At 38.4% G+C, this 27,811-nt stretch overlaps 1 protein-coding gene across 1 annotated transcript in view; it reads left to right on the top strand.

The window, feature by feature from the left end:
* The first annotated feature begins 7,948 nt into the window (after nucleotides 1-7,948).
* The window catches only part of RNF145 (ring finger protein 145), a 59,309-nt gene continuing 39,446 nt past the window's right edge, over nucleotides 7,949-27,811 (top strand). The window contains exons 1-3 of the mRNA XM_043597043.1: nucleotides 7,949-8,327; nucleotides 13,769-13,971; nucleotides 23,131-23,239. Coding sequence (XP_043452978.1) covers nucleotides 13,788-13,971; nucleotides 23,131-23,239 — 293 coding nt within the window. The 5' untranslated portion in view covers nucleotides 7,949-8,327; nucleotides 13,769-13,787. The remainder of the gene's footprint in view (nucleotides 8,328-13,768; nucleotides 13,972-23,130; nucleotides 23,240-27,811) is intronic.

The raw sequence follows: 27,811 nt of genomic DNA on the forward strand, positions 1-27,811 counted from the left end.
GTCTATCAACTAGGAGAAGCTAGCTGGCTTTTTATAACTGACCAACTAAGGCAAGCTGGTGGCTCTCCATGGGTTGTTTGAAGATTCTTCTTTTTTAAAATTTTTTTTTTATGTAAAAAAATTTTTTTAAATCTTTATTTATTTTAGAGAGAGAGAGAGAGAGAGAGAGAGAGAGTGAGCAGACACAGTGCAAGTGGGGGAGGAACAGAGAGAGAGAGGGAGACATAGAATCTAAAGTAGGCTCCAGGTTCTGAGTTGTCAGCCCAGAGCCCAATGCAGGGCTTGAAGTCATGGGCTGAAGTCGGATGCTTAACCGATTGAGCCGTCTAGGTACCCCAAAATTCATTTTTTTTAAATGTTTGTTTATTTATTTTGAGAGAGTCCCAAGCAGGCTATGCACCCTCAGCACACAGCCCTATGTAGGGCCTCAATCCCATGAACTGCCAGATCATGACTGAGCTGAAATTGATTCAGAATCTTCACTGACTGAGCCACCCAGGTACCCCTAGAAGATTCTTAATTCTTCAATGACCTGGGTGGATGCATCCTTATTCTAGGTGATCACATGTGACCCTAGGAATTGGATTTTTATCTCCAACTTCTTACTATCAGTCTCCTCTGTCCTTCTATTTAGTCCTATTGTACAGGACTCCAGACAACTGGGGCCATGTGGTGCACATCTGCTCTTTGGGAAACACCCACACACCTTTTGCTTCCTTTGATAAACTCTGATAATGCTCGTCCGTCCCAAGACAGCCACACTGTCTTTTACTCTCTCAGTCTTTTGCAGAGAACATATTTCAACTTCTGTGAATGGTCTCATAGAAGATCTCTCTACCATCAGACCTGAGCAGAAGGAGGTAGTGTCCCCCATGATGCTTCCTTTGCTTGGTACTGACAGCAACAGCTCTCTCCAGAGAAACTTCTCTCAAATCCCCTCTCTGCTCACGCTTTTACACCATTATCTGGATAAATGGGTCCAGGAGCCTTGGAACTAGTTTGCTCACATTCCTTTTGTAAACTATGCCCAGGGAGAATTTACTTCACACCCATGCTGACATCCCATTGTATTGTTTTGGCAACTCCCTGAGGCAGGACGTGTCCCATGTTAAGATCCTGAAATGTGTATGTAAAATGTGTGCTCTTCCCCTCTTTGCCTCAAGTCTTTACTCACCAGGTGACTCCTTATCTATTTTTCAACAATTAGAATGCCTTTTCCTTCCTTCCACCCTGTGACCCTACAGAATGCGCTAATCCATCCCATTTGTATTTCCATGGTAAACTTTGCCTACCTTATCGTAACCAATTCATTTAGCTTTATATTAAAACCATTTATGGGTCTGTCTCCAAACCCAAGAGACTGAAAGTTCCCAGGGACAGGGACTCTTGAGATTTACTCTTTCATATTCAAAGACTAATATAAAATGTAAATTACCATTAGTAGTAGCATCAAAACCATAAAATATCTAGGAATTAATGTAATAAAAGGTAATGCAAGACCTCCATGTGAAAAACTAAAAATCTGAACTAGATTTTAGGAAACTTGACAAGCCAAAATTCCAAATTTGATTCCAAAATTGATAAAGAAATGCAAAGAGCCAAGATTCTCTTGAAGAAAAGAAAACAAAACAAAAGAAAGAAATTCAGGGGAGAGGACTTGCTCAACAACCTATCAAGACTTCTTATTTAGCTAGAGTAATTGAAACAGTTTGGTATCCACATCAAGGTAAACAAACCAGTGGAATGGAATAGTAAGTTCAGAAACAAACTTACTCAAATATACACACCTGACTTACAATGAATGACACTGTGGAGCAGGGGGGAAACAGGCTTAAAAGAAGCATTTAATATAAATTAAATTAAGAATTTATGTTCATTAAAAAATACCATTTAGAGAATGAAAAGGAAGCTATGGAATAAGAGAAGATTTTTGCAGTGTATATAATTGACAAGGGGCTTACATTCAGAATATAAAGGATTATAAAACAAAAAGCAAAAGATAAACAACCCAGGAGAAAATTGGGTAAGAGACTTGAACAACTCACAAAAGAGGAAGTCCAGAGGCCAGGAAATACGTGAAAAGGTACTCAACCTCATAAGCAGTTGGGGAAATGCAAGTTACAAACTCACTAAAGTGGTTAAAATTTGAAAGACTGACAACGTCAATTGTAAGCTAGAATGCAGAGCAATGGGAACTCTGAGGGATTGCTGCCGGGAGTGTAAATTGGTGCAAACACCTCTAAGTTGAATACTTTCAGACTATGGCCCAGCAATTCTTTTCTAAAGAAATGTGTGCCCATGTGCACTGGGAGACAAGAGCAAAAATGTTGATAGCATAATTTGTAGCAGCCCCAAACTGGAATTTGGGTGTTCATGAACCCAAATGCTCATATATAGCAGAATGAATAAACAAATAATATTCTATGCATGTGATAGCATTCTATACCGCAGTGAAAATGGCTGAACCGCAGTTTCACACAAGAATATAACTGAATCTCAAACACAACGTTAAGCAGAAAAATCTGGTCACCAAAGAATACATACTATAGGCATCCATGTATATAAAATTCAAGTACAGGCAAAACTAAACTACAGTATTTAGAGATTCACACTTGGGTGGTTAAACAAAGAAAAGGAAGTGACTATATTAAAGTCAGAAAAATGGTTACCTTTGTGGTGAGATAGTTGTGATGGGAAAGAGTATGTGGGGTTTTCTGGGGTATGAGCAAGCTTCTATTTCTGGAGAGTGATTAAATGGCTCTGTTTTATAATTTGTTAAGTTGCACAATTGTGTTTCTATTTATTATTTTTTTAAGTTACTTCCTTCTCTTTATAACAGCATATTACACTACAGATTAAAAGGATTGAATGCCTTAGGACTCTTTTAACTGCAAATAATAGAAAACTCACCCCACAGTAGCTAAGCAAAAGTAATGTATTGGCTGATATGAAGAATAGAAGGTGGACATGCTGGCTTCACATGAGGCTTAGAACAGGACTCATACACTGTGACCAGGTCCTGGTTTCTTTTTGTGTTGCAGGTTCTTTGACCTGCTTTGAGACATTTTCAGGCTGGCTCTTACCTTTTGGATCCGAGATGACTGCCCGTAGTCCTTGAAATTATGGGATTCCTTTTTTAGATCTAGCAGGAAAGAGAAAGCTCTGGTCAAAAGCTCTGGTGTTGAGTCTTGTCCTGATTGACTTGGGTCATGAGTCCTTCCCTGGACTAATCACTAAGGGAGATAGGGTAAAGTGATTAATCCACAATAGACTGCATGGCTAGAATGTTCAAGATGATATTAAAAAGAGAAAAAGGAGAATAATAGATATTGGGAAGGTAACTAACAAATGTCTATGACAATCAGTACCCATTCTATTTAGCTAATATCATCATGCTTGAAAAGCAACACACAATTTTGCATTACTAGCCATCTCTGTCTTAATCAGAATTAAACAGAGAAAGTGGCTGGGTAAAATAGAGGTACACCAGCAGAGCTTAAATCTGAAAATGATAGCAACAATACATTTTTCCCTCCTGCTGATGTTAGAGATTCCAAACAGTCCACAAGTACTCAGATGGATTAAAAGCAAAACTGGTTTGTAATACATAAAACTAAGGCAATGGGTGAAACTTGAGTGGATCTTGGTTAGGAAAAATGTTACCTGTGAAAGATATTTTGGGGAGAAATGTGAAAATTGGAACATCAGCCAGATAGTAAAAGATTAGGGAATTATCATTTATTTTCTTAGGTGTGGCAAGGTCATTTGGTAATATTGGAGAAAGCTGTTATTTTTAGAAGAGGCAGCCTGCAGTATTAAGGGGTGCAATGTGTTGATGTCTGCAATTTACTCTCAAATAGCTTAACAAACAACACATACATATTAAGCGAATACTCAAAACGTTAACAATTGCTGAATATAGATGAGCATATGAGTGATGATTGCAATTTTTTTTTAACAATTCTGTATATTTGAAGCTCTACAAGATAAAAAAAAGTTGGGAAAATAAAAAATGTTTTGGGGGAAAATCTGAAAAATCCAAACCAAACAAAACAGGACTTGTTTCTATATTTTTTCCCTCCTGTAGCCTCCTGTAGACCTTAGGTCTACAGGAGGTAGAAGAAGATAAATTTATTTTGTTATTAAAACAGTGTAAATTCTATTGCTTTTCCAATTATCCATGAAAAATATTTATTCAGCACCAACCATGTATATGCATTTCTTATTGTTAATAGGCAGTTATAATTTTATCTCTGTCTGACTTTATTACAGAATAAATGTTGCCAACCGGATACCAAAGACAGAGGGAACTACTAACAACACATATACTGAGGGCTTACTTTGTACCAGGAACATTAATATACATAGTTTTATTTATTTTTTATTATAATCCTGTGAAATAGATACTGTCATTAATCCTTGTTTTACAGATGACAAATGGAGGTGTTTGTAAATTATGAACACTTGGCACAGAGTCCCATATCTAACAAGTAGGGGGTATCTGAATCTAACAGTAAATCTGTCCTTGTATACTGCTGGTGGGGATGTAAAATGGAGCAGCCACTTTAGAAAACAGTGGCAGTTGCTCAGAAAGTTAAACACAGTTACCATGTGACCAGGTGATTCAATTCTACTCCTAACTATATACCCAAGACAAATGAAAATATGTGTCCACACAAATACTTATATGCGAATGTTGATAGCAGTACTATTCATAAGAGCCAAAAAAAGTGGAAACCACTCATATGTCTATCAACTCGTGAATGGATAGACAAAATGTGATATAGCTATACAATGGAATGTTATTTGGCAATAAAAGGAAATGAAATAACTATACATGCTACAACATGGATGCACTTTGTTGCTAAGGGAAAGAAGGCAGACACAGAAGATCACATTTTGTATGACATAACCTATATGAAATGTCTAGAATAGCTAAATCTGTAAGACAGAGAAGGATTAGTAGTTGCCTAAGCGGGGGAGGCAAAGAGAATGACTGCTAAGGGATACAGCAGCTTTTTGTTGTTGTTTTGTTTTGTTTTTGGAAGAGAGGTGGTGATGAAAATGTTCTAAAATTGATTGTGATGGTCGCACAACTCTGTGAATCTACTAAAAACCATGGAATTGCACACTTTAAAAGTGTATTGTATCATATGTGAATTAGATCTCAATTATATCTCAAAAAAAGTTTATTTCCCCTTTACTGAACCATGTTGCCTAAGAAAACTTTAGTTTTCCTCTTAGAATCGGCTTTCAAAATCAAACCGTAAGGGTAGTCAGGTCGAAAGAGATTTTATATGTCATTTAGACTCTTCTATTCAAAAAGTTAATTATTTTGGAATTAGATGGAGAAAACCTCAAAGTGCCCATAGGAATAAAGTAAGTGAATAAATGCATACATGAAAATTCACCTTTCCTCCATATCTCCAGAGTTGGCTGTCTGAGTTTTTTGGATTTGGGCCCCATTACGTGAATTCTGTTATGTGAGATCTTATCTCTGGATCTAGAAGGCGTAGTGAACTGGCCATCAGCTATCTGCAGATTTGCAGCAGAAGACATTTTCTATGGGATTTATTAGCAATAGCTGGTTTTATAAGGCATTCAGGAACTAGTCTTTTGGAATGGCTAGAGCTGTAACAAACATACACTCTTCCAAACTTTACGCTGACTTCCTCCTTAATGTTGCATACATTTAGTGAATAGGAAGATGACCTTTGGAATCCTGAATGGTCTCCCATTCCATAGTCATAAACATTCCAGTTCTTTCCTTCTACCCCTGAAGCTAATTCCTTTTATGGCCAGGTTTGTGGTATTTGGACATTTGCTTAAGCTTGGTTTCAGGTACTTAAAGTAAGTTTTGCTCCTAACCTTTGCTTTTTTGGGTGCCTCTAGAAAGTACTTTCTACACTGTAACTGCTTCTATTTGAGTAGTCTTCTCTACTGCCCCACCCCCAGTCTTTTTCCCTCTTTTTTTTTTTCTTTTTTCTTTTTAGTTTGATTCAGTTACCTGCATCTGGTAATGTGGAGCTTTCCCAAAACTGGATTAGCAGCAATATAATAGCAGTAACCCTTTCATTACCAGAGTAATTTTCTTCACTTGTTTTGAACTTAGCATTTATAGGCAACTGCTGTAAAACTCAAAGGTGAAAAAGACGTGACTTTGTCCTGCTTTTACAAGTCCAGAGTACTTATTAGTGAGGGTTATAGAACTTTGAAGCCATTTTTTTTTCCTTTAAAAAAGGAAATGTGAGTGCTGAGGTAAGCTTTTCCTCCATTTAAACAAAACACACAAATCCGGTAACAATATTAAAGGAATATTTTCAATATTCTGCAGTTTGCCCTAAAAGAGTAAATAAATCCAGTAAGAATTTAAGGTTATACAGATTTTGACTTCTTTGCAATCTGTTTCTGGCCTTATGTTTTCTTGCCTGAAGTCAGTAGTAAAGTTGTTAAAATGCGGTGATGGAAACCAAGGTATAAGGCTTTCCTATCTTGGACAGTTTTCTATTCTAGCCATTAGTCATGCGGCTTCTGTAATTTAATTTCTTACTTACCAGGCTGTATAAAGAGACTCATAAAACGGCCTTTCTAGGATGTAGCATGCCTGATTATTCTAGTCTAAGGCAGCAGGATGAAAGCTGTCTACAGAGAGTTATGAACATACTTCCCAGAAATTTTTAAAACTTCATTTCTATAGAGCTATCAAACTAGTGGAAGGGAAGTTACTCAGAATTTGAATGTCGGATGCTTCCAGGAAAGCTTTCTTTTACAATTTTAGCAAGATACAAAGGTTGTGAGGTATTGGAGATTTATGTTTAAAGTACAGAGGCCAGAGAGTTGAATTTCCAAGGAGGGCCCGCAACACAGAGATATACATTGAAATACATTAATTTCTCTTGTAACAGGCCGAAGTTGAGGTTTCACAATTTCAGGATGATCCAGGATAGTTGCAACGTTTTACCCACTCCTGGGTGTGTGTCTTTGTGTATATAGGCACTACCAACATCAAAGGCCAGACTGGTTTCTAGTAGTTACAGGCTCTCCAGTTACTGACCAAAGACACAGCAAGGAATAGTGTAGGATTTTTTGTTTCCTGGAGAAGGGGTGTCACAGGTGGTGAGGGATTTGTAGAGAGTCGGTGAAGTCCTACAAAAACTGGAATAAGGTGTCTTGCCAAAGCAAAAAACACTAGCAGCATCCTTGATTTGTTCTGTGCACGTGAGACATGCTTCAGGCTTTGTATTGTGGGTAAGTGGGGAACAGTTCCAGCCCTAAAAGGTATATTGACATTTAAATTAAGGTAGGGATGCTGGTCAGTGGGGCACCTTGGGAAGGGGGTGTGTCCACTTACCTCTATTTTGAACCTTCGACCAAAAGCAACACACAAATACTATTCAATTTCGTATTACAATAAAATTCTTTGAACAAATTCTTTAAGGGGTGGAAGTTTAAAATTAAAGATAGTGAACGTTTTCAATTCACTTATTCAGGCATCCAGTTACTTATTCAACAGAGGCTTATGGAGCGCCTATTCTATGGTAGGCACTGCTGAGCCATCACAGACTTGGTTCCTGACGCCATGGAGTTGACAGTCTAGTCCAGTCAGTGAGGGAGTTAAAAAAATTCAGGCATCATTGCTACTGCGGTTGCACCGGGTGAAGATCAGCCCCTCCAATTCTCCCACGTGGTCGCAGCAGGTGAGTGTGGGTGTGAGCGCTCGCGGCTTCTGATATTTGAGGAGTGCGAGAGCGCACGTGTGTCAGAATGGCGCGTGTCACAGGGTGCGTGCAAGGGTCGGGGTGGTAAGCGTCTCCACAGACGCTTGGGCCCGGCTGCGTGGGCCGCGGGAGGATTGCGTCTCCCGCCCTCGTACTGGGGGCGGCGCGGGAACCACCCGGCCCGTGCGATTGTGAGTGAGCGCAAGAGCGCGCGCGCGCGCGCGGGGGGCGGGGGAGGGGCGCGGCGCGCGCAGGCGCAGAGAGCTAGAGCGGACCGCGGCCGCCGCAGAGCGCCGGGGGCGGGAGGAGCGAGCGCAGTAGGCCATGGCCGCCGTCGGCTGCTGAGGGGCTCGGCCCGCGAGCGCCTGCCGCCGCGGACGATGGTGACCGCACGGGTCGGGCCGCTGCCGCCGCCGCTGCCGCCGCCTCCCAAGACGCTGCAACCAAGGCCCGGCGCGGAGGAGCCGCCGCTGTGAGCCGCGCCGTCCCGGCCCCCGCCGCCGCCGCCCGAGAAGAACGGGAGGGCGGGCGAGAGAGCCGGGGAGTTGCGGAGCTCGCCTGCCCGCCGGCGGCGCCGCCGCCCTGCGGGGAGAGAGGCCACTGCCCGAGGTGACCGAGCCGTCCGCCCTGGCTGGCCTCTTCTCATCCAGGCTCCCCCGCCCCCTTCTCTTCCCACATCCTTCCTTCTCCCCTCCCCCACCCTTTTGCCGGCTTCTTCCTCTCCCCCCTCCCCCGCCCCTTCCTCGGTTCACCTCCTACTTTCTTCCCAGTCTCGGCGGCGTCCACATCCCCTCTTCTCTCCTGGCGTCCCCTCCCTCCTGACCAGCTGCCCCTCTTGCAGACCTCTTGGCCCCCCCACCAGCTCTCTCCGACTCTCTGCCCTCCCTTCCCACCCCCCTTCCCCGTACAGAGTCCCCTCCGCCAGCTCCAGGGCCTTGAGCGCCGCCTCCTTAATTGCCCACCCTCCCGGAGACATCCTTTACCTCCCCTGGCATTCCTAAGATGCTCTCTCTCTGAGCTTCTGCCCCATCGCATCCCTAGGACCCCCTTTCGAGGTCTTTTCTAAGCAGCTTCCTGAGCTGCCCCTTCCTAGGTGCTCCTTTCCAGCCCCTTTTCTCTAGTTCCCACTTCCAACTTTCCCTCTTTTGCGTCTTTGTCCGCTTTGCTTCTAAGCTTCCCTCCCTCTTTCCTTTTGACTTATCCTTTGGTCTACGCAGCCCCAAACTCAGCCTCCTCTTTCCTTCTTTCATGCGGTTTGAGGTTGTTTGGGGGTGCGGAAAGGCCTGCCAAGCCATTCTTCGAATGGGGGCCCATTTGCTCTGCATCCCATCTGTCCTTTTTCACTGTGAGAGCGTTCTCTATCCGTTCCTTTTTCTCCCCATCGCGTCCTCTCTCGGCTGCCATCCCTTCTCCACCCCACTCCTGTTTTGCTTTTCCCACTCAAGACCCTTGCCCTCCTTTTAGGAATGAGTCCCCTTTCTGCTCGGGGATGATGAACTTGGCCCGTGTCTTTCTTTGGAAGCTTTTCGGTGCGTGGCGCGGCGGAGCCAGCACCCTTGGCCAGACAAGAGGGGAGCTCCCTGGCACGGGCCTCTTTACTGGCAGAGTTTTTGCGAACGTAATCCCCTAGCCCCGCGGCGGCAGCGGCCCTGCTGCTGCGCTGCCTGCTTTGCAGCGAGCTGGGTTGGGGTTACTATAGTTCAAACGCGGCTGAGATCAGCAGGCGTGGAGGGCGGGGGAGGTGCGGGGAGAGAGGAAGGGGGCTTTGCAGTGAGAAGGCATCAAAGATTAATGGATGGCTTTGCAACGCTGTCTGCAGTAAACAGGAAACTAGTTTGAAAGGAAAGGAGAGGATTGTGTGCCTTTTTATTTTTTAAAATGCGGACTGTGCTCTTCTACTGAATCTTGAATCATGCCCAAAGGATGAGCTGTCGGTGCTGCAGTCGTGACCCAGGCTGAGCGCCCAATGGCAGAGAGAGCAGTTTTTATTCCCTCTGTCTGGCTCCTTAAGAGTTGAAAGATGGTCCTGTTATTCAGAGTGGATTCTGTATCTTTGCCACTTTGGAGATGAGAAGCCACAGAATTGCTAGTAGTTTATGTGGAAACCAGGTACATACAAAGTTAGCTAGCAATAGTGTGGGAGTGGGGAGGACCAGCTATATTTAAAACATGTGCCAATGCTTATGTAAGAGGTGCGTTCTCCTCCTGGGTATCTCAGTTTTGGCTGAGTTTACTTATGATTTTAGGCTCTAGCTTTGCCCTATAACATTTTCAGGGGTTACCATCCTAATGTATGGACAGCCAGAAAATTTTTCTTGAGATTGGTTTTAGCAGATGGTAGAATTTTTTTTTTTTCCATTGGATTGGACAAAGAAAGGAGATTAATGGTGATTTATTTTTTTTCTTTCGAAGCAGAAGAAAGGTGTAGAAACTTTCAGCCTTAAATTATCTATCATACTGAATTTAAAATTGGGTCATATGATTTTCTCATTTATTTCTTATTTTTTATTTGCCTTTTTAAAAAGGGAGTTTATCTGCCTTTTTAAAAAGGAGATATGAATAGCCTTCTTTTTTTTGGTAAGATCCCATTTTCCGTTTCTTTTTCTTAATTCTTCAACAGACAAGCTATTACTTTAAAAACATACATTTTCCATATTGTTCCGGATGATTTGTGTGATTTCTTCATAAAACAAAAATCAAAGTGTTTCCAGGAAGGTGTAGAATGAGACTGTGTTTCCTAACCCACAAATATGAATGGTGAGCTGTGCAACGTTATACTTGTACAGGACATTACTGTGTAAGTAGTGATTGCTGCTTCCAAGCCTGGGAAAGTCATCTAATGAAATCATTGTGGTCCTGTTTTTGGTTAGCTTTGTTGAGTTTTTGTTTTGTTTTGTTTTGTTTTTTGCCATTTTTGGAAGGGATTTTTTTTTTAAGGTGTTTCACTGTGTAAAAACATCTTTAAGCTTGAGTCACATTTAGTTTACATTACTTGCTGAAACATTGTGTTGGCATATTACTTTCCCAGTTCTGTTAACATTTCAAGGAGGACATATAAAAATCTTTCATGGAGGGGAAAATATGTGTAATTGAACATGACAGGAAATAACTTCAATATTTGACCTTAGGAGTGTCATCTTTGTGTTCAGCTCCTTTGCTTATTTTTGAGGATAATTTGGTATTATGATTTTAAGAGAATTTTAAGCTTCATCTGACTTGGAATATACTCATTAGCTCTGATAATAAATCTAGGAAAAAGATAAATTAGGCTTCAACCAAACATCATAGAAATACAATAATCTTTTTATGCCAGGGGAGAAAGCTCCATTTTTACTTCATGCTTTTAATAGAGTGGCTTGGCAAATGTGAGTGACTTCAGTGACTTTAAACAAGATAAGTGTTTCCACATTTTGTTTAGATGTTAATTTAGTGTGTGGTGCTGGAGTGTAGTGTGTGGTATTTGTGATGGTGATCACCCTATCATGTGGCACTTACACTTTAGAAATCACAAAGTTGGGCTGGGGATTTTGTGTGTGTGTGTGTGTGTGTGTGTGTGTCTTTCCACAGCTTTTGTGGGTAATATTTTAGATCTGGTTTTCCATGAATTTGTTTCCTCTGTGTCCACATATAGGCCCAGCTTGCCAATGACTTGCTAAAATATAACTTACAGAAATAAATGAAATGTTTATAAGCAGTGGGGTTGTTATTAAGTGGGCATATTTCATTCTATACAAGGTCCTCCTTAATTCAGACATTTGGGTCTTGGATTTACTATGCAGTAGAATTTGGGGATCAGTCTCGGATATTCTGTATTGAGAGCTTTAGGAACTCAAGATTTCCCTTTTTCTATATGTGAGGCAGGAATAGTGGTTATTGAGAGGGAATTTGTACCATTATGCTAATGGCCCTCTTCTGTAATAGAGTTGAATCTCCAGAAGAATTAAGGAGATTTTTTTTCTTGTTAGTTGTTCATATCTTGATTTCATATCGTGATGCAGGAGTGGTTATTGGTTTACTTAAATTTTTTTTTTCTTTACCCCTTTGAGAGCTGCAATAAATGGTAAAAATGGGTACATGTAAAAACAGCAAAACATTAAAAAAGGAGGAAGGCTCTAACTCAGATGAAATAAATATGGACCACAAGTACTAACTTAGTAATAGTCCCTACAAAAGCAGTAGTGATTTATATTGGATTCTAGAATATGGAAAAAGTATATTCCATTATAGTATAAAGCCTGTCAGTAGTCCATAATGATTTTCACACGGGACTGGTGTTTTGTGAGAAAAATCCATTGTTCGTGTACTTTGAAATAAACTCCCAACTGAGTTTGACTGTTTATCTGTTTGACCACCTTAGTAAGTAGTTATGTTCTATATATTTCCTTAAGTCATCTAGGTAGCTTAGGCATATTATACTTTTTATAAAGAATTTCTTTTTTTAATCCCCAATAATGGGTATTCTACAACATTTGGCAAACAGAAAAGGAAATAAAAGTCACCTTAGCCTTATTGTTGGAAGGATGTTAATGTGATATTTTGGTATTATTTCTTCTCAAGATTTTTTTTTTTTCTCATGAGCTTTGAGAAATTGAAATTCCTGAATGGTGTAATTTGCACTAAATGTTGAGTTTTTATTTTTCAGTGCTTTTTTTCCCCCCATAGGACACAACAGTTAGGTTTTAATTCTGACAATATTTATTTCTTATGTAGAAAAATTATTAAAGTGATCTTATTCATTGAAAATAATCAGAATTACAATACTTATTAATAAAAATGTTAATTGTGCATTCTTAGGATAACTTTTAAGTAATGGGAATGATTTATGATCATTCAATGATTGATATAATGTATCAGTGTTTCAGTGATTGACAAACTTCTATTAATGGTTTGCCAAGTTGAGCTCTTTTTTTTTTTTTTTTTTTAACTATCTGAGCTAGGAAGCTATGAAAATTAGAGGGTAAAATGGAAATACTGACAAATATTTAACCATAGCATAGTAATCTGTCACTGTAATTTTCTTCAGAAATAAATGTTTTCATTTGTCCTGTAATGTCTGAAATTACTGCCAAAGCTGGAAATGTGTTTAGCTTTCTCAGCAAAATTCTTAAAAGGATATTGTCAGAGCCAACAATCCAGAATTATCATTACTTTTAAAATTGTCTTTAACACACTTGTTTGCCTGATTCTCATAATTCCTTGGATTAATTTGCAGCACTATCATACAAAGCAGTGTTGCACAGAATTGTCCTTTTAAATAATAGATTGTCCTGGAGATCTTTCATTTCCTTTTTTTTTTTTTTTTTTTTTTTTTTAATTCTATTCGTACTACTCATCAACAGCTGAGCACAGACAGGGGCTGCAGACTCCATATGCCAGCGTATCTGTATATCACAGGAAGAATTTGATGTTGCAATTGTTTCCCACTTTGAAGGCAGATTATGGGAATATCAAATGAAGAGTTTAATGATTCAAGGAAATAATATTGTGAACAATGTTTTATTTACCTGTATCGTGAGTTTCTCTGAATTGTATCTACATCGTGTAAATTCAGTACTTCAATTTTGATTGCAAGTAATATAGAAAAGGATAAGTCTCTGAGATGCTGCAAACTAAATGTGTAGTTAGCAAATTTTTATTGAATAGCTTAGGCTTTTTTTTTTAAATCAGTTAAATTTTGCTCTTTTTTAAGACCTACATAAATCTCACTTTTATAGGAGTGAATTTTTCCTTTCAAGTTAATTGGACAAAAGCTGTAGTATTATTAGGGTGTTTTGTTGCTAGTGCCTAGAGTTGGAGTTAAGCTTTTAAAAATAAAGTTTGAGGCCTTACCACTTATGCAGACTGGGAAGACCTGTAAGGAAGGGTCAGTGTGAAAACGCAATATAAAGATTGCTTCATGAAAGCCTAGAAGTAGTAGCTGTGGCTGAGGAGTTTTATACATTGTTATGTAGTGTTTGTATAGATATGGCAATCCATTAGATTCCTAAGAGCATATCTAAAAGCTGTTTGAGGTGACTTATTTTTTATATGTTGGATCTCCTGAATTTTAGGTCTGCTCCAAGAAAAAACATGGCTGCAAAGGAAAAACTGGAGGCAGTGTTAAATGTGGCCCTGAGGGTGCCAAGCATCATGCTGTTGGATGTCCTGTACAGATGGGATGTCAGCTCCTTCTTCCAGCAGATCCAAAGAAGTAGCCTCAGTAACAACCCTCTTTTCCAGTATAAGTATTTGGCTCTTAATATGCATTATGTAGGTAAGTGTCTATATCACCTTTGCTAATCTGTTAGTGAGCATTCTGATTTATATCTTTGTTAAGATGATTTTGAATTTGAGTAAAATGAGGTTTGGTTACGTTGAAATGACAGTGATACAGTCATTGATGAATGTTTATGAATCTTGTTTGTAATATAATTTGTCTTACCATTGCATATGAATTATTAGGGCTAGAGGAGAACAGACAGTTTTGGGTTTATTTTACTGGATGACACTAGAAGGCAGAAGAAAACATTTTAGATTTTAATATGATAAAATGTAAATGAGAACAAATTTTCCAGACATTTGGTCTGTTCTAATTTGTCTATTAAGGGTTTTGTTAGTAACAAAGAAGGGAGGCTTCCTAAATGCAATATTCTTTATTGTTCCAGAACATTAGTATCAGTGGAACATAAGGCATTTATTTCAGTTAAATGAAATGTTGGAAATGACATTTGTAATATTAAAAATATATATATTCCTTGAAATATAATTGATATGATTTGGAGTTAGTGGTTAAAGTAATGTTGAGGTTAAAGAGGTAGAAGTCAAGAAATACAAGCAGGAAGGGCACCTGGCTGGCTCAGTCAGTAGCACATGCTACTCTTGATCTTGGGGTTGTGAGTTTGAGCCTCATGTTGGGTGCAGAGATTACTTAAAACAAAATCTCAAGGGGCACCTGGCCTGGTTGGCTCACTCGATTAAGCCTCCGACTTTGGCTCAGGTCATGATCTCACAGTTCATAATTTGAGCCCCATGTCGGGCTCTGTGCTGACAGCACGGAGCCTGGAACTTGTTTCCAGTTCTGTATCTCCCTGTCTCTTTGCCCCTCCCTGCTCAAGCTCTGTCTCTCTGTCTCTCTCTCTCAAAAATAAACATTAAAAAAAAAAAAATTAGAATCTTAAAATAAGGAAAAGAAATACAGGCAGGAAACAGGTAAAAATTCATCTAGTATGACAGTGATGATCCTTGATTTTTAGATTAATTTTTGGTTTATATGTAATCATAGCAATAATGTTTCATTTGGCATTACTATAACATAACTCAAGATGTGGTTTGATGATAGTGGTTTAATATTATTATTAGAGTTGTCCATCAAGAAGTATATATTTTATGGAATTGTGAAGGGTTTGTCCTGTCTCAGTGAGATTTATTTTTATCTATGGAAGTACTTTTTGGGTTCCAAAGCTCAGCCCTGAAAACCCCTTACATCTCTAAGAGATTCCCAAGTAAGCCATTGTGGGAAGAAGTATAGTAGAAAAGGCAGTGCACTAGACGTAAAACATCTGGGTACAATAAATTCATCTCTCTTAGATGGCATTACCTTGGGAAATTCTTTGAAATGAGAATGTTCTTTTATGCTGCAAAGCACTATAATTCTCAGCCCTTTACTAAAAGCTTTGTATGTTAGCCAATTCATGGAAAATAATTCCAATCTGTTGTAGAAGAACAATCGGGTACTTGGCTTAGATTTTTAGCTTAATCAGCAGAATAATTCACACTGTGCTTTAAAAAATGTGCTTATCACATATATTATTTCTGAGTAGATTGAAATATTTATTTTAAAAACAGCTGCCTAATAATCAGAGACATTAATTTTAGAAGTTGAGTGGGTTTTAATACAGTTGAAATTCATACTCTGGCTTATAACTTTGGGAATTCAACTGAGCCTTCTTAAATACACTTATTACATGCTATGGTAGAATTAACTCAGTGATTACATGAGTAGATAGTTACAGCTTGAGCAGTTTTTTGGTTAGAATAACGTCTGGGTCAAAGTTTTAAGGAGTGTTTATGTAATGTTCTAGTTTATAAACTTTCACCCTTAAATACATCTTTAAAATTCTTTTTAAAAATTAGTAATGTATTTATACATTTATTATATGTTAAAAAAATCAAAACATAGAAAGTGTACAGTGAAAAGTATCATTCTTCTGTTTGCCAACTACTAAGTTCTCTTAAGCCCTAGCAAGTAGCTATTTTTATTAACTTGTGAAAAATTCTAGAGATATTTTTATGTATACATAAGTCAATATAAAGATATATTGGTAAATAAATATAAATAAGTATAAATATATGTATGTTCTCTTTATACAGATGATGGGATAATATACAGTGTTCTTTTTTTTAAATTTTTATTTAATTTTTAAATTTATATCCAAGTTAATTAGCATATAGTGCAACAATGATTTCAGAAGTAGATTTACAGTATCTTGAACCTGTTGTTTGTTTTAACTTAATGATGTATCACAGAGCCATAACTACTGCTTTTAGATATTCATGAAATAAAGCTTTGTACTCTGTGTTTTTATGTTGACACTTCCTGTTCTGCCAAATTTTAAGATTCTGATTAAATGTTAAGGCCTCCTTCTCCCCCTAGGCCTCCTAATTCTGTTTCGTAGTGGTGTAGTATCCTTATATGGCCATACCACAGAATTGATGCTCTATTGGTGAACACTTTAGTTTCGTCTGCTATTTCATTCAGTGTTGCACTAAATAATTTTATATAGCCATAATTTTGACAGATACAAATATAGCCTTGAGATAAATTGCTAGAAGTGAAGTTGCTGCGTTAAAGAGTATGTATGTCTGTAATAATGGATCGATATTACTCTCTATGGGGTTTTACAGACAGTGGTTGAGAGTTCCTACAGTCTTACATCCTTATCAAAAACCGTGTTATCAAATTCTTACATTTGGTTATTCCAGTACATGAAAAATGGATGTTTTTTAACATAAGTTTTAATTTGTATTTCTCTTACTGTGAGTGAGATTGTATTTATTCACATGTTGATGAAAAACGTGTGTTTCCTCTTCTGTGAGTTGTCAGATCATGTCCTTTGCCCACTTTTCTGTGGGATTTTAGCCTCTCCCCTCCCCCCTTTTTTTTCTCAAAGGCACAGGCAAGGCTTTATTGGGGCTACAGCTCTAGCTGAAGGGAGACACAGCACCAACAGAGAGTAGTTAGGCTGGCCTTCTCTGGATTTTAGCCTTTTCTTGCCAATTTGTGGGAGTTTGGTATACATTAGGGAAATTAACCCTGTATGATGAGTTAAAATTACTGTTTTCAGTTTTGCTTGTCTTGATTTTGGCTTATGATTTTTTTGACTTGCAGAATTTGTTTTTAATGAGATTGAATTTATTGTTTTTTCTTTTTTTTTAAGTGTATTTATTTTTTATTGTTTGTATTTTAATTTTTTTTTCAATATATGAAATTTATTGTCAAATTGGTTTCCATACAACACCCAGTGCTTATCCCAAAAGGTGCCCTCCTCAATACCCATCACCCACTCTCCCCTCCCTCCCATCAACCCTCAGTTTGTTCTCAGTTTTTAAGAGTCTCTTATGCTTTGGCTCTCTCCTACTCTAACCTCTTTTTTTTTTTTTTTTCCTTCCCCTCCCCCATGGGTTTCTGTTAAGTTTCTCAGGATCCACATAAGAGTGAAACCATATGGTATCTGTCTTTCTCTATATGGCTTATTTCACTGAGCATCACACTCTCCAGTTCCATCCATGTGGCTACAAAGGGCCATATTTCATTCTTTCTCATTGCCACGTAGTACTCCACTGTGTATGTAAACCACAATTTCTTTATCCATTCATCAGTTGATGGACATTTAGGCTCTTTCCATAATTTGGCTATTGTTGAGAGTGCTGCTATAAACATTGGGGTACAAGTGCCCCTATGCATCAGTACTCCTGTATCCCTTGGGTAAATTCCTAGCAGTGCTATTGCTGGGTCATAGGGTAGGTCTATTTTTAATTTTCTGAGGAACCTCCACAGTGTTTTCCAGAGTGGCTGCACCAGTTTGCATTCCCACCAACAGTGCAAGAGGGTTCCCGTTTCTCCACATCCTCTCCAGCACCTATAGTCTCCTGATTTGTTCATTTTGGCCACTCTGACTGGCGTGAGGTGATATCTGAGTGTGGTTTTGATTTGTATTTCCCTGATGAGGAGCGACGTTGAGCATCTTTTCATGTGCCTGTTGGCCATCCGGATGTCTTCTTTAGAGAAGTGTCTATTCATGTTTTCTGCCCATTTCTTCACTGGGTTATTTGTTTTTCGGGTGTGGAGTTTGGTGAGCTCTTTATAGATTTTGGATACTAACCCTTTGTCCGATATGTCATTTGCAAATATCTTTTCCCATTCCGTTGGTTGCCTTTTAGTTTTGTTGGTTGTTTCCTTTGCTGTGCAGAAGCTTTTTATCTTCATAAGGTCCCAGTAGTTTATCTTTGCTTTTAATTCCCTTGCCTTTGGGGATGTGTCGAGTAAGAGATTGCTATGACTGAGGTCAGAGAGTTATTTATTTATTTTGAGAGAGAGAGAGAGAATGAGCTGGGGAAGGGTAGAGATTGAAGGGGACAGAGGATCCGAAGCGAGCTCTGTGCTGACAGCAGAGAGTCCAGTGTGGGGCTTGAACTCGTGAACTGTGAGATCATGACCTGAGCCGAAGTGGGGCGCTTAACCAACTGAGCCACCCAGACACCCCTATTGTTTTTTCTTTTAGAACTTAGAATTTTGACTCAATTAGAAAAGGCTTCTCTATCATATTTTACTCCATTATTTTTATTTCATTTTTTACATTTACATCTTTGCTCCACTTAGGATTTATCTGCATGTACAGTGTGTTGTAGGTATAATTTTTTCCCCTAGATAACTATTTGGTGGTTTCCATGTATTTATTAAATAGTTCATCTTTTCCTGGCTAATCATTATATACTAAGTTCTCCCATATATTTGGTTCCATTTCTGATATTTATTCCTGTTTTTTAAGTGTGTGGTCATAATGAATATTTAGACTATATTGTACTGTCTAGACTTAGTCCCTTCATTGTTTTTTATTTATCCCTCAGAGTTTTTCTGATAATGTTGGCTATATGAACTTTAGATACTTGTTTAAGTTAAGATGAAGAGGTAGCTTAAAGATGTTAACTCTTCTCTATGTATGAACACAGAAAGCCTCTCTATGTTCCAGGTTTCTTTTGAGTCCTGGAGTGTTTTAAAGTTTTTATTATATAGGTCTTGGGCATTTATTGTTCAGTTCATTCCTAGGTATTTTGTCTCTTTTATTGATATTGTGACCCCCCCCTTTTATATCCTTTAATTATTATTAAGAGCTTAAACTTAAAAATCAAGGTAGGGAATGGTAAAGTTCATGTTTATGGAATATAATTGTACCTTCAAATTGAGAAGCTTTCCAGGGTGGGTTTTGTCTGAGAATAGCAAAAAGAAGTGATTGTCTAAATATAATTGGAATGCTAATTATAGAACTGTTTTGCGAAGTATAGGTTATAAAAGGGGAAATAGAAGTAATATTGAAAAGTTATAGTGGGGGAATTTGTGAAAAGACCTGAATACATATATTAGGTATTCATAATTTGGTAGGTAGTGATAGGTCAGTGAGGAATTTCGAGCAGGTGAACTGCACTTAAGAAGATTGACTAGGCAGTGTTCTACAGGCCACTGGATTGGGGAGGGGAGAAACCAAGGGTAAGAAGACCAGTCTGGATTTTAGGCAAGAGGTAATGAGAGCCAGAATTAGCCTTGTAAAAGGTGGAAAGCAAAGACTGGCTATGAGAACAATTCCATTGAAATTGCAATCACTAAAATCATTAGTGACCTAAAATGTAAAACTCAGGCTTCATTAGTGTTGTCATTCTGCAGACAATCTCATATTTATGGAATTGTTGACTGCTTCCTCTTAACAGTGTTTCTGGATTCTTCTAACTTTCTGACCATTCCTTCTGACTCTTTTGCTGTGTTTTTTCTTTAGACTTCTTAAGTGTTGATACAGCCTAGAATTTGTGTTTAATTTTCATCTTTTGTTGTTTGTGTGATCTCATATAGTTTTGGCTGCAAATCCCTATCTCCAATTTCCGTTGCTTTTTTGACCACTGTAGTCTGGAGTTAGTGTTCTTTCCTCTGATCTCATGGCACCCAGTTCATAACCTCTCCCATAGCACTTACTATGCTGCATTCCAAGGATCCTTAGGCTCATCTATCTTCCTAACTAGATTGTGAGCTCCTTGAAGGTAGGAATGGGGTTATTCCTAGCGTTTAGCTAGTGCCTGGTACTGAATGGATTTCTAACTATTGTTAGACACGACCACCTAATATTCTGTAGACCCTTCGGTTTATGGTCATGAACTCATCATCTATATCTCAAACCTCCTCCTTCTCTTGTTTCCTATCTTAATGGTAAAGTTGTGATTATCTTGATTATCCAAGCTAGAAACATCAGAACCATTTTCACTTCCTTGTTGTCCACTCATAGATCACTATTAAGACTTCTTTAAATATGTTTCTCATAGGTGACCCTGCCAACTCCATACCAAAGCTGCCGATTTATTATTCTAGGTCCTCATTTTTCCCCTCACTACTAAAATAACCTTTAAATAGCAGAAATCCCTGCATTTTGTTAGGAACATTCATTAATGTTATTTTAGGTAGGTCATCATTTTTAAATGCTGCATGTCTTGCATTTTAATTATAAATTATTGTTGGGTTATCTTCATCATCATCAGTTGAGTTTGTTGTGATAGTTTAGAGTGAATAGTGATGCATATTTGCATGGGCAATAGTTCTGGCTTGTATTTTTCAAATAATTAGATTATATACGTGTTATAATTTAGATAAATTATTCATACTGTTCTTGCTTTAGCAGTATTCATAATTGCTTAAGATTCTTGTGTGACATTTTTTGTTATCACTGAGTTATTTTTCCACTGCAGTGTGAAAAAGGAGGGGGATAATTGGGCCATAGGGTTTTTGTTGTTTTGTTTTTTGTTTTCTTACCTCACTTAAAAGTGTATCTAAAGGATTTGAGAACTGTTGGCCCAGTCTAAACTCTTTATTAGTGTATACAAGGCTTTATATTGAAGTGTTAGCGACCAGTTCTATCAGCATCATCTCCCAGTACTTTTTTATTTACACCAAATTTTAGTCTAGCCTAGAGAGTTTATGGTCTCCTGAAAACATCCTTTTTTTAAATAATTTTCATGCCTGCTATTCTCTTTTCCTAAAATGTTTTTCTTTTTCTTAGCCTGATAAATTCACTGTTCTCAGTCCAGGTCAAGCTTAATCACTTAATAATAGCCCTTCTAATATTTGTATATTACAGCACCAATATTGTATCATACTTTTGTCCATGTTCTTTTCACTAGACTATGATTACTTTATTGTTTGGCTCTTTCATGTCTAGAAATGCATATGGTTCACACTTTATATGTAATAATTGGTTGAGTGGATAATTGAAAGAATGAATAAAATCAATATGTTTAGTCTAGAGGATTTGACAGCTGTTTTATGAGATGTGCACAAAAAGGGAAAGATAGGAATATCTGAAAAGGAAAATGATAGTTCATTAAAAGAGAACTTATGGAGAGTTTTCATGCAGTAGATTGAATAGAAAATCCTCAGCCACAAACACTAAACATGCTTACTAAATATAATAAACATCCTTTTTAAATACCTCTAAAGTCCTTTGAGATAGGGATTAAAAAAATAAATTGGGGAAATTATTTTAAGAAATTAAAAGTTAGTAGAAATACTTCTGTCTAGTTTCTGCTGGATTGTTCTTAAAGTTAGGATATGTGGGAAATCTGAATTCTACCTCTTTAGTCCCTAGCATAGTGCTCCTGTCTCCTTAGCTGTAAGCATGAGAGGTGCATTGGGTATTAAGAAGGGTTATCTGTACCGTAATAAAGACTCGCTAATAAATGGAAAATAGTTATGGAAGAGTAGACAAGAACCAGATATTGCAAGACCTAGACTGTCAGACTGAGAAGTTAAGAACTTTTGAAGGTTTTTAAGCAAGAGATTTGTCTAGATGAAGGTGATGGTTTTGTACTGAAGTGTAGGATCAATGAGGATGGAAAGAGACTGAAAGAAGAATAGCTATTAGTATGCTATTATATTGAGAGTGGACTGGGATATGGGGCATAGGGACTGGAAAGGAAGGGTGACATGGGACACTTAACTGGGAAAGACTCAGCAGGACTTGGTGATGACGGAAAGATGACTCAGGTTTGAGTCCGAGTGAATGGGATTTAGGGGAGAAAGAGGGTGAGCCAGCCTGTTGAGGGAGGAGGATAGGTGCTCAGTTTGTACTTGTATATGAGAACATTTAAGTGGATTATATCCCAGGCATTGTGAGATATGATATATCTGCTTACAATAAGAAATGATTGCTTTTTTTTTTTTTTGGCATATGCAGTAGGTAGGTTCTCAGTAACTTTGTTGATAACATACATTTAGAATGGTATATTTGAAGCAGCAACATAAATTGCTTGAGCTAAATACTTTGTAGGGGAAAAAGCAGTTTAGGGACTAAATTTCCTTTGTTCATTTGAGGGGGTAAAAAGCAGCAGGGGAATTTGGAGGTTATAAGGAAATCCATGCCACAGAGCCATGGAGGTGGCCATGAGGGTGGTTGCCGGGACAAGGATAAGCAGGGTGTTTTAGGTTTGACAAGTAGGCAGTTGTTGACTTCTGAGTTTTTTTTTTTAGAGTAGAAGGGCAAAGAAGGTTCATAGAGCATTTGTAGATTGTAGACGATTAAGAGGAAATAATGGAGTGTTAGAGAATGGAGGCATTAGTACAGATAGTTTACAACATTTGTCAGTGGAATGAGAAAAATAGATAATAGCATGAAGAGAAGTTTCTCAAGATTGGAAGAAGAGCCCTGTATGTCCTTTGAAGAGAAAAGTGAGCACTGGTGTTAGGGGGATGATTGAAGATGTAGGAGATTAGGAATTAGAAAAATAAGATCTTGAGTCAAGTGGAAGAGGCAGCTTTAGAGAGGGACATTAAGCAGTGTTTCCTCTGGGACGAGAGGATGAGAGAATTGGTGTAGAACAAGTAAGTTGACATCAAGGAAAGGTAGATAATGAGAGGAGTGCTGTTGTACCTTTGTGTGGTATACTTGATTATAAAGCAGAGAAGGCTACAAAAAAAAGTGAAAAATGCTTTGTTTTCAACAAAAAGTCCATAGTGATTTTTACTGTATTAAACTTACTTTGGTATGAAGTAAAAAACCTGAAAGTTGTTGAAACTTAATTGGAAAGTAATTGACTTCAGGTTCTTTTTATTAGTATAATTAATTGGAAGACTAAATTAGAATTATATTTTATTTATAATCTCTCTTTATTTCTACTACAGGTTATATTTTAAGTGTTGTGCTACTAACCTTGCCCAGACAGCATCTGGTTCAGCTTTACCTGTATTTTTTGACTGCCCTGCTCCTCTATGCTGGCCATCAAATCTCCAGGTAAGAATGTGACCTTGTTTTTGAAATGTATGACCAAATATGGTTTTTCATTACCAATAAAATATTTTTCATGAACACTGTTAATAAACTGAGGCTTTGCTAAGTTCCATAACAGGGTTTTTACTATTTGTTTTTTAAGTAAATATTATTTTATAGAAATAATAGCTGGGGTTATGCCTCAAATTTTATTTCTGCGTTTAAAAACAATGTTAAGGGGCGCCTGGGTGGCGCAGTCGGTTAAGCGTCCGATTTCAGCCAGGTCACGATCTCGCGGTCCGTGAGTTCGAGCCCCGCGTCGGGCTCTGGGCTGATGGCCCGGAGCCTGGAGCCTGTTTCCGATTCTGTGTCTCCCTCTCTCTCTGCCCCTCCCCCGTTCATGCTCTGTCTCTCTCTGTCCCAAAAATAAATAAACGTTGAAAAAAAAAAAAACTAGCTAAAAACAATGTTAATATGAGGGTTGCCTGGGTGGCTCAGTCCGTTGAGTGTCTGACTTAGGCTCAGGTCATGATCTCATGGTTCATGGGTTCGAGCCCCACGTCGGGCTCTGTGCTGACATCTCAGAGACTGGAGCCTGCCTCAGATTCTGTGTCTCCCTCTCTCTCTGCCCCTCCCCTGTTCGTGCTTTGTGTCTCTCTCAGAAATAAGCAAACATTAAGAAAAATTAAAAAAAAAAACAATCAATATGAAATGGACCTTAAGATTATGTTTACAGAGATACTCATGAGCTTTTCTATATCACCTAAGACAAGAATTTCCAAAGATAGGCTGTAGAATATTTTAACAATTATAGACTTGATTATTTTCATCATTTTAGGGAATCAAGTTTATGATGCAGGAGAATCGGCATGAGATGTGACCACCTATATAGTGGATGATTTGTATAAATTATCTGATGAGGTTCATGGTATAGCTCAGAACTTCTTCATCTTTAGCAATATTGTGTTTGTCTGGGTCTGCTAGTCCTAAATTTTAAGACTCTGGTCTGCCGATGAAAATGAACTTCCTACTTTGGAATGGAATGTTAAAATACAGGTGAACCAAAAGCCACACAGTAAATGTAATGGTGGGGGTATAAATAAATTTGGAGGGTATGATTTCTTTTGTTATGATTGAAATGTATAACCAAAATTAAATATACTCCCAATCCTAAGAAGAGGGACAGTTACTTTGCATATATAGTAAGAAGTAGTTGTCTAGAAGTCTGAAACGCAGATTTTGGTGTTAGCTTGAAAATTAATCTTAGAAATAGCATTTTTATATTACTAGAATTGAATGGTTGACTTGGAAACTTTTTTGCTCTCTTATAAAATAATACTGTTCATTGGAGATGAGTTTTGGGAAATACAGAAAATTTAAAGGTAGTAACAATTACGTACGGTAATCATACCACCCAGAGATAAACCTGTTAAAATCTGGCATTTCCTTCCAATTTTCTTAATACCTTCTAGTTTTTACCACTTTTGTGGATACGAAAAGAATGAAAATAGCAATAGTCCTGGACTCTTGGCCCCTCTTGTTGAAGCAGGACTTTTATCCTCCTTAAAATTTCATCTGGTTATTTCTCAAAGGACCCAAAGCGTTTTGCAGAAACTCCATCTTCTCACATTTCTCTCCTCAGTTCCTGTCTGGTCAGTTTTCTCTGGTACCTGGAAGGTGATGTTTTACTCTCTAACTGCCATTATCCTTGCCCAGGGTATGTCCTTGGATGTCAGTTACAAAACTGGACCTATTGGAGTAGTACTGCATTTCTTGTAATCCTACCAGTGGTTCAAGTTGAGCTGTGTTTTACTCCTAAAGTGAAGACATGAGTTTTCTAATTTTGTGTCACACAAGTATGTCCCTGTGTCTTGGACTCCTTCATGGGAACATGAATTAGATTCGTAGCATCTTTATTCACATAGCCAAGAAGAGGAGTCCAGTGGCCAGTACCAACACAGACAACAGAATGTACTTCCAATCCATTACCACCAGCCCCAAACCCTGACACAGTCTGTTCCTGTGGCCTTACCCAGGACACCTCTGAATCTGAGCTCAAGTTCAAGGTAGAGACACTTCTCTATCTTTATTCCCCCCTTTTTTTTTTTTTTCCTGGAGAGAGAAAGAGGGCACAAGTGAGCGAGGGGCAGAGAGAGAATCCCACAAGAGGGAGAGAGAGAAGAGGGGCTCACCTGAAGCAGGGCTCGTGCTCACCTGATGCAGGGCTTGAGCTCAGGTGATGTGGGACTCAAACACACAAACCCTGAGATCATGATCTGAGCCGAAGTCAGATGCTTAATGGCTGACCCACTCAGGTGCCCTGTCTTTATTCATTTTTAAGCAAAAATTGTGTCTGTAGAGTATAATGCAGTAGTTAGAGTATAGGGTTTTCTAAGTCATCAGTTTCGTGTACAGATGAGTGCCTGGCCATCTAAGAGTGCTGTATTTTTTAGATAAGTGGACAGGTGATTGGGGCGTTTCAAATTCCATGTTCTTTATTTACTACTCTATAACCTCAGTGTCACCAGAAAGATAGGTCTCCGTTTTCTTACCTGTAAAATGTTGATAATATCTTACGGGGCTATCGTAAAGGTTCAGTAAGGTAAGGCATGTAAAGCTCTTAGCATGATTTCTGACATACAAGTGTTCCGTGAATTTTTTCTTTTTTTTTTTTTTTTTAAGTTTTTTATTTTAATTCCGGTATAGTTAACATCAGTGTTATGTTAGCTTTAGGTGTACAATATAGTGATTCAACAATTCTATACAGTACTCCGTGCTCATCATAAGTGTACTCTTAATCCCCTTCACCTATTTCACATCTCCCCCCACCCACCTCCTCTCTGGTAACCATCAGTTCTCTGTAGTTAAGAGTCTGTTTCTTGGTTTGGCTCTCTCTTTTTTTCCCTTTGTTCATTTGTTTTCTTAAATTCCACATATGAATGAAATCATATGGTATCTGTCTTTCTCTGACTTATTTCACTTAGCATTATACTTTCTAGCTCCATCCATCTTGTTGCAAATGGCAAGACCATTCTTTTTTTTATGGCTGAATAATATTCCGTTGTGTATGTATATACCACATCTTCTTTATCCATTCATCTGTGACACTTGGGCTGCTTCCATAATTTGGCTGTTGTGAATAATGCTGCAGTAAACATAGGGGTGCATATATCCTTTCGAATTAGGGTTTTTATATTCTTTGGGTAAATACCCAGTAGTGGGATTACTGGATTGTAGGGTAGGTCTATGTTTTTTTAATGTTTGTTTATTTTTGAGAGAGAGGGAAGGAGTGCGAGTGCGGGAGGGTTAGAGAGAGAGGGAGACACAGAATCTGAAGCAAGCTCCAGGCTCTGAGCTGTCAGCACAGAGTTCGGTGCAGGGCTCAAACCTACACACACGAGATCATAACCTAAGCCGAAGTCAGAAGCTTGACGCACTGAGCCACCCAGGCGCCCCAAGGTAGTTCTATTTTTAACTTTTTTGGGGTTTTTTTGTTTGTTTGTTTGTTTGTTTGAAGAACTGATTTTTTTTTTTTGTAATTTATGAAGAATTCTGTCCTAGATATCCAATTAGAGTATCAGCTACAGGATCTTTCAGATTCATCAGTTGGAGTAAGATCCCAGTTGCCTAAAGTTTCTGAATTATGAACTACTTTTTTTTTTTTTTTTTTTTTAATTCTCAAGTTAGTTAATATACAGTGTAGTCTTGGCTTCAGGTGTAGAACCCAGTGATTCATTTTGTACATATGACACCCAGTGCTCATCCTAAAAAGTGTCCTCCTTAATGCCCGTCATCCACTTAACCCACCCCCGACACCCCTACCCCCATTAACCCTCAATTTGTTCTCTGTATTTGAGTCTCTTATGATTTGCCTCCCTCTGGTTTAATCTTATTTTTCCTCCCCTTCCCCTATGTTCATCTCAGATTCCACATATGAAAGAATTTCTCAGATTCCACATATGAAAGAAACCATACGAGATCTGTCTTTCTCTGACTTATTTCGCTTAGCATATCCTCCACTTCCATCTCGTTGTTGCAGATGGCAAGATTTCATTCTTTTTCGTCGCTGTGTATTATTCCATTGTATATATAAACCACATCTTTATCCATTCATCAATTGATGGAGATTTGAGCTTTTTCCATAATTTGGCTATTGTTGATAGCACTGCTATAAACATTGGAGTGCATGTGCCCCTTCGAATCAGCATTTTTGTATCCTTTGGATAAATTCCTAGTAGTGCAATTGCTGGGTCATTTTGTGAACACTTGATGTTTCTTGTGTTTTTGATTTTAGACATTCTGACAGGTGTGAAGTGATACCTCACTGTAGTTTTGATTTGCATTTCCCTTCTGGGGAGTTATGTTGAGCATCTTTCCATTTGTCTGTTGGCCATCTGGATGTCTTCTTTGGAGAAATGACTATTCATGTCTTCTGCCCATTTTTTAATTGGATTATTGGTTTTTTTTTGGGTGTAGTGCTTAGTGAATTTTAACTAACATTCTTGTGTCTTGTTTTTATTATGCAGCCATGTTTTATGAGCATTTTCCTGTGTGTCATTCTTTAAAAAAAGACTTTTCAAATCTGTATTATGGTAT

Source organism: Prionailurus bengalensis, chromosome A1, assembly GCF_016509475.1.
Source record: "Prionailurus bengalensis isolate Pbe53 chromosome A1, Fcat_Pben_1.1_paternal_pri, whole genome shotgun sequence".
Lineage (NCBI taxonomy): Eukaryota > Metazoa > Chordata > Mammalia > Carnivora > Felidae > Prionailurus > Prionailurus bengalensis.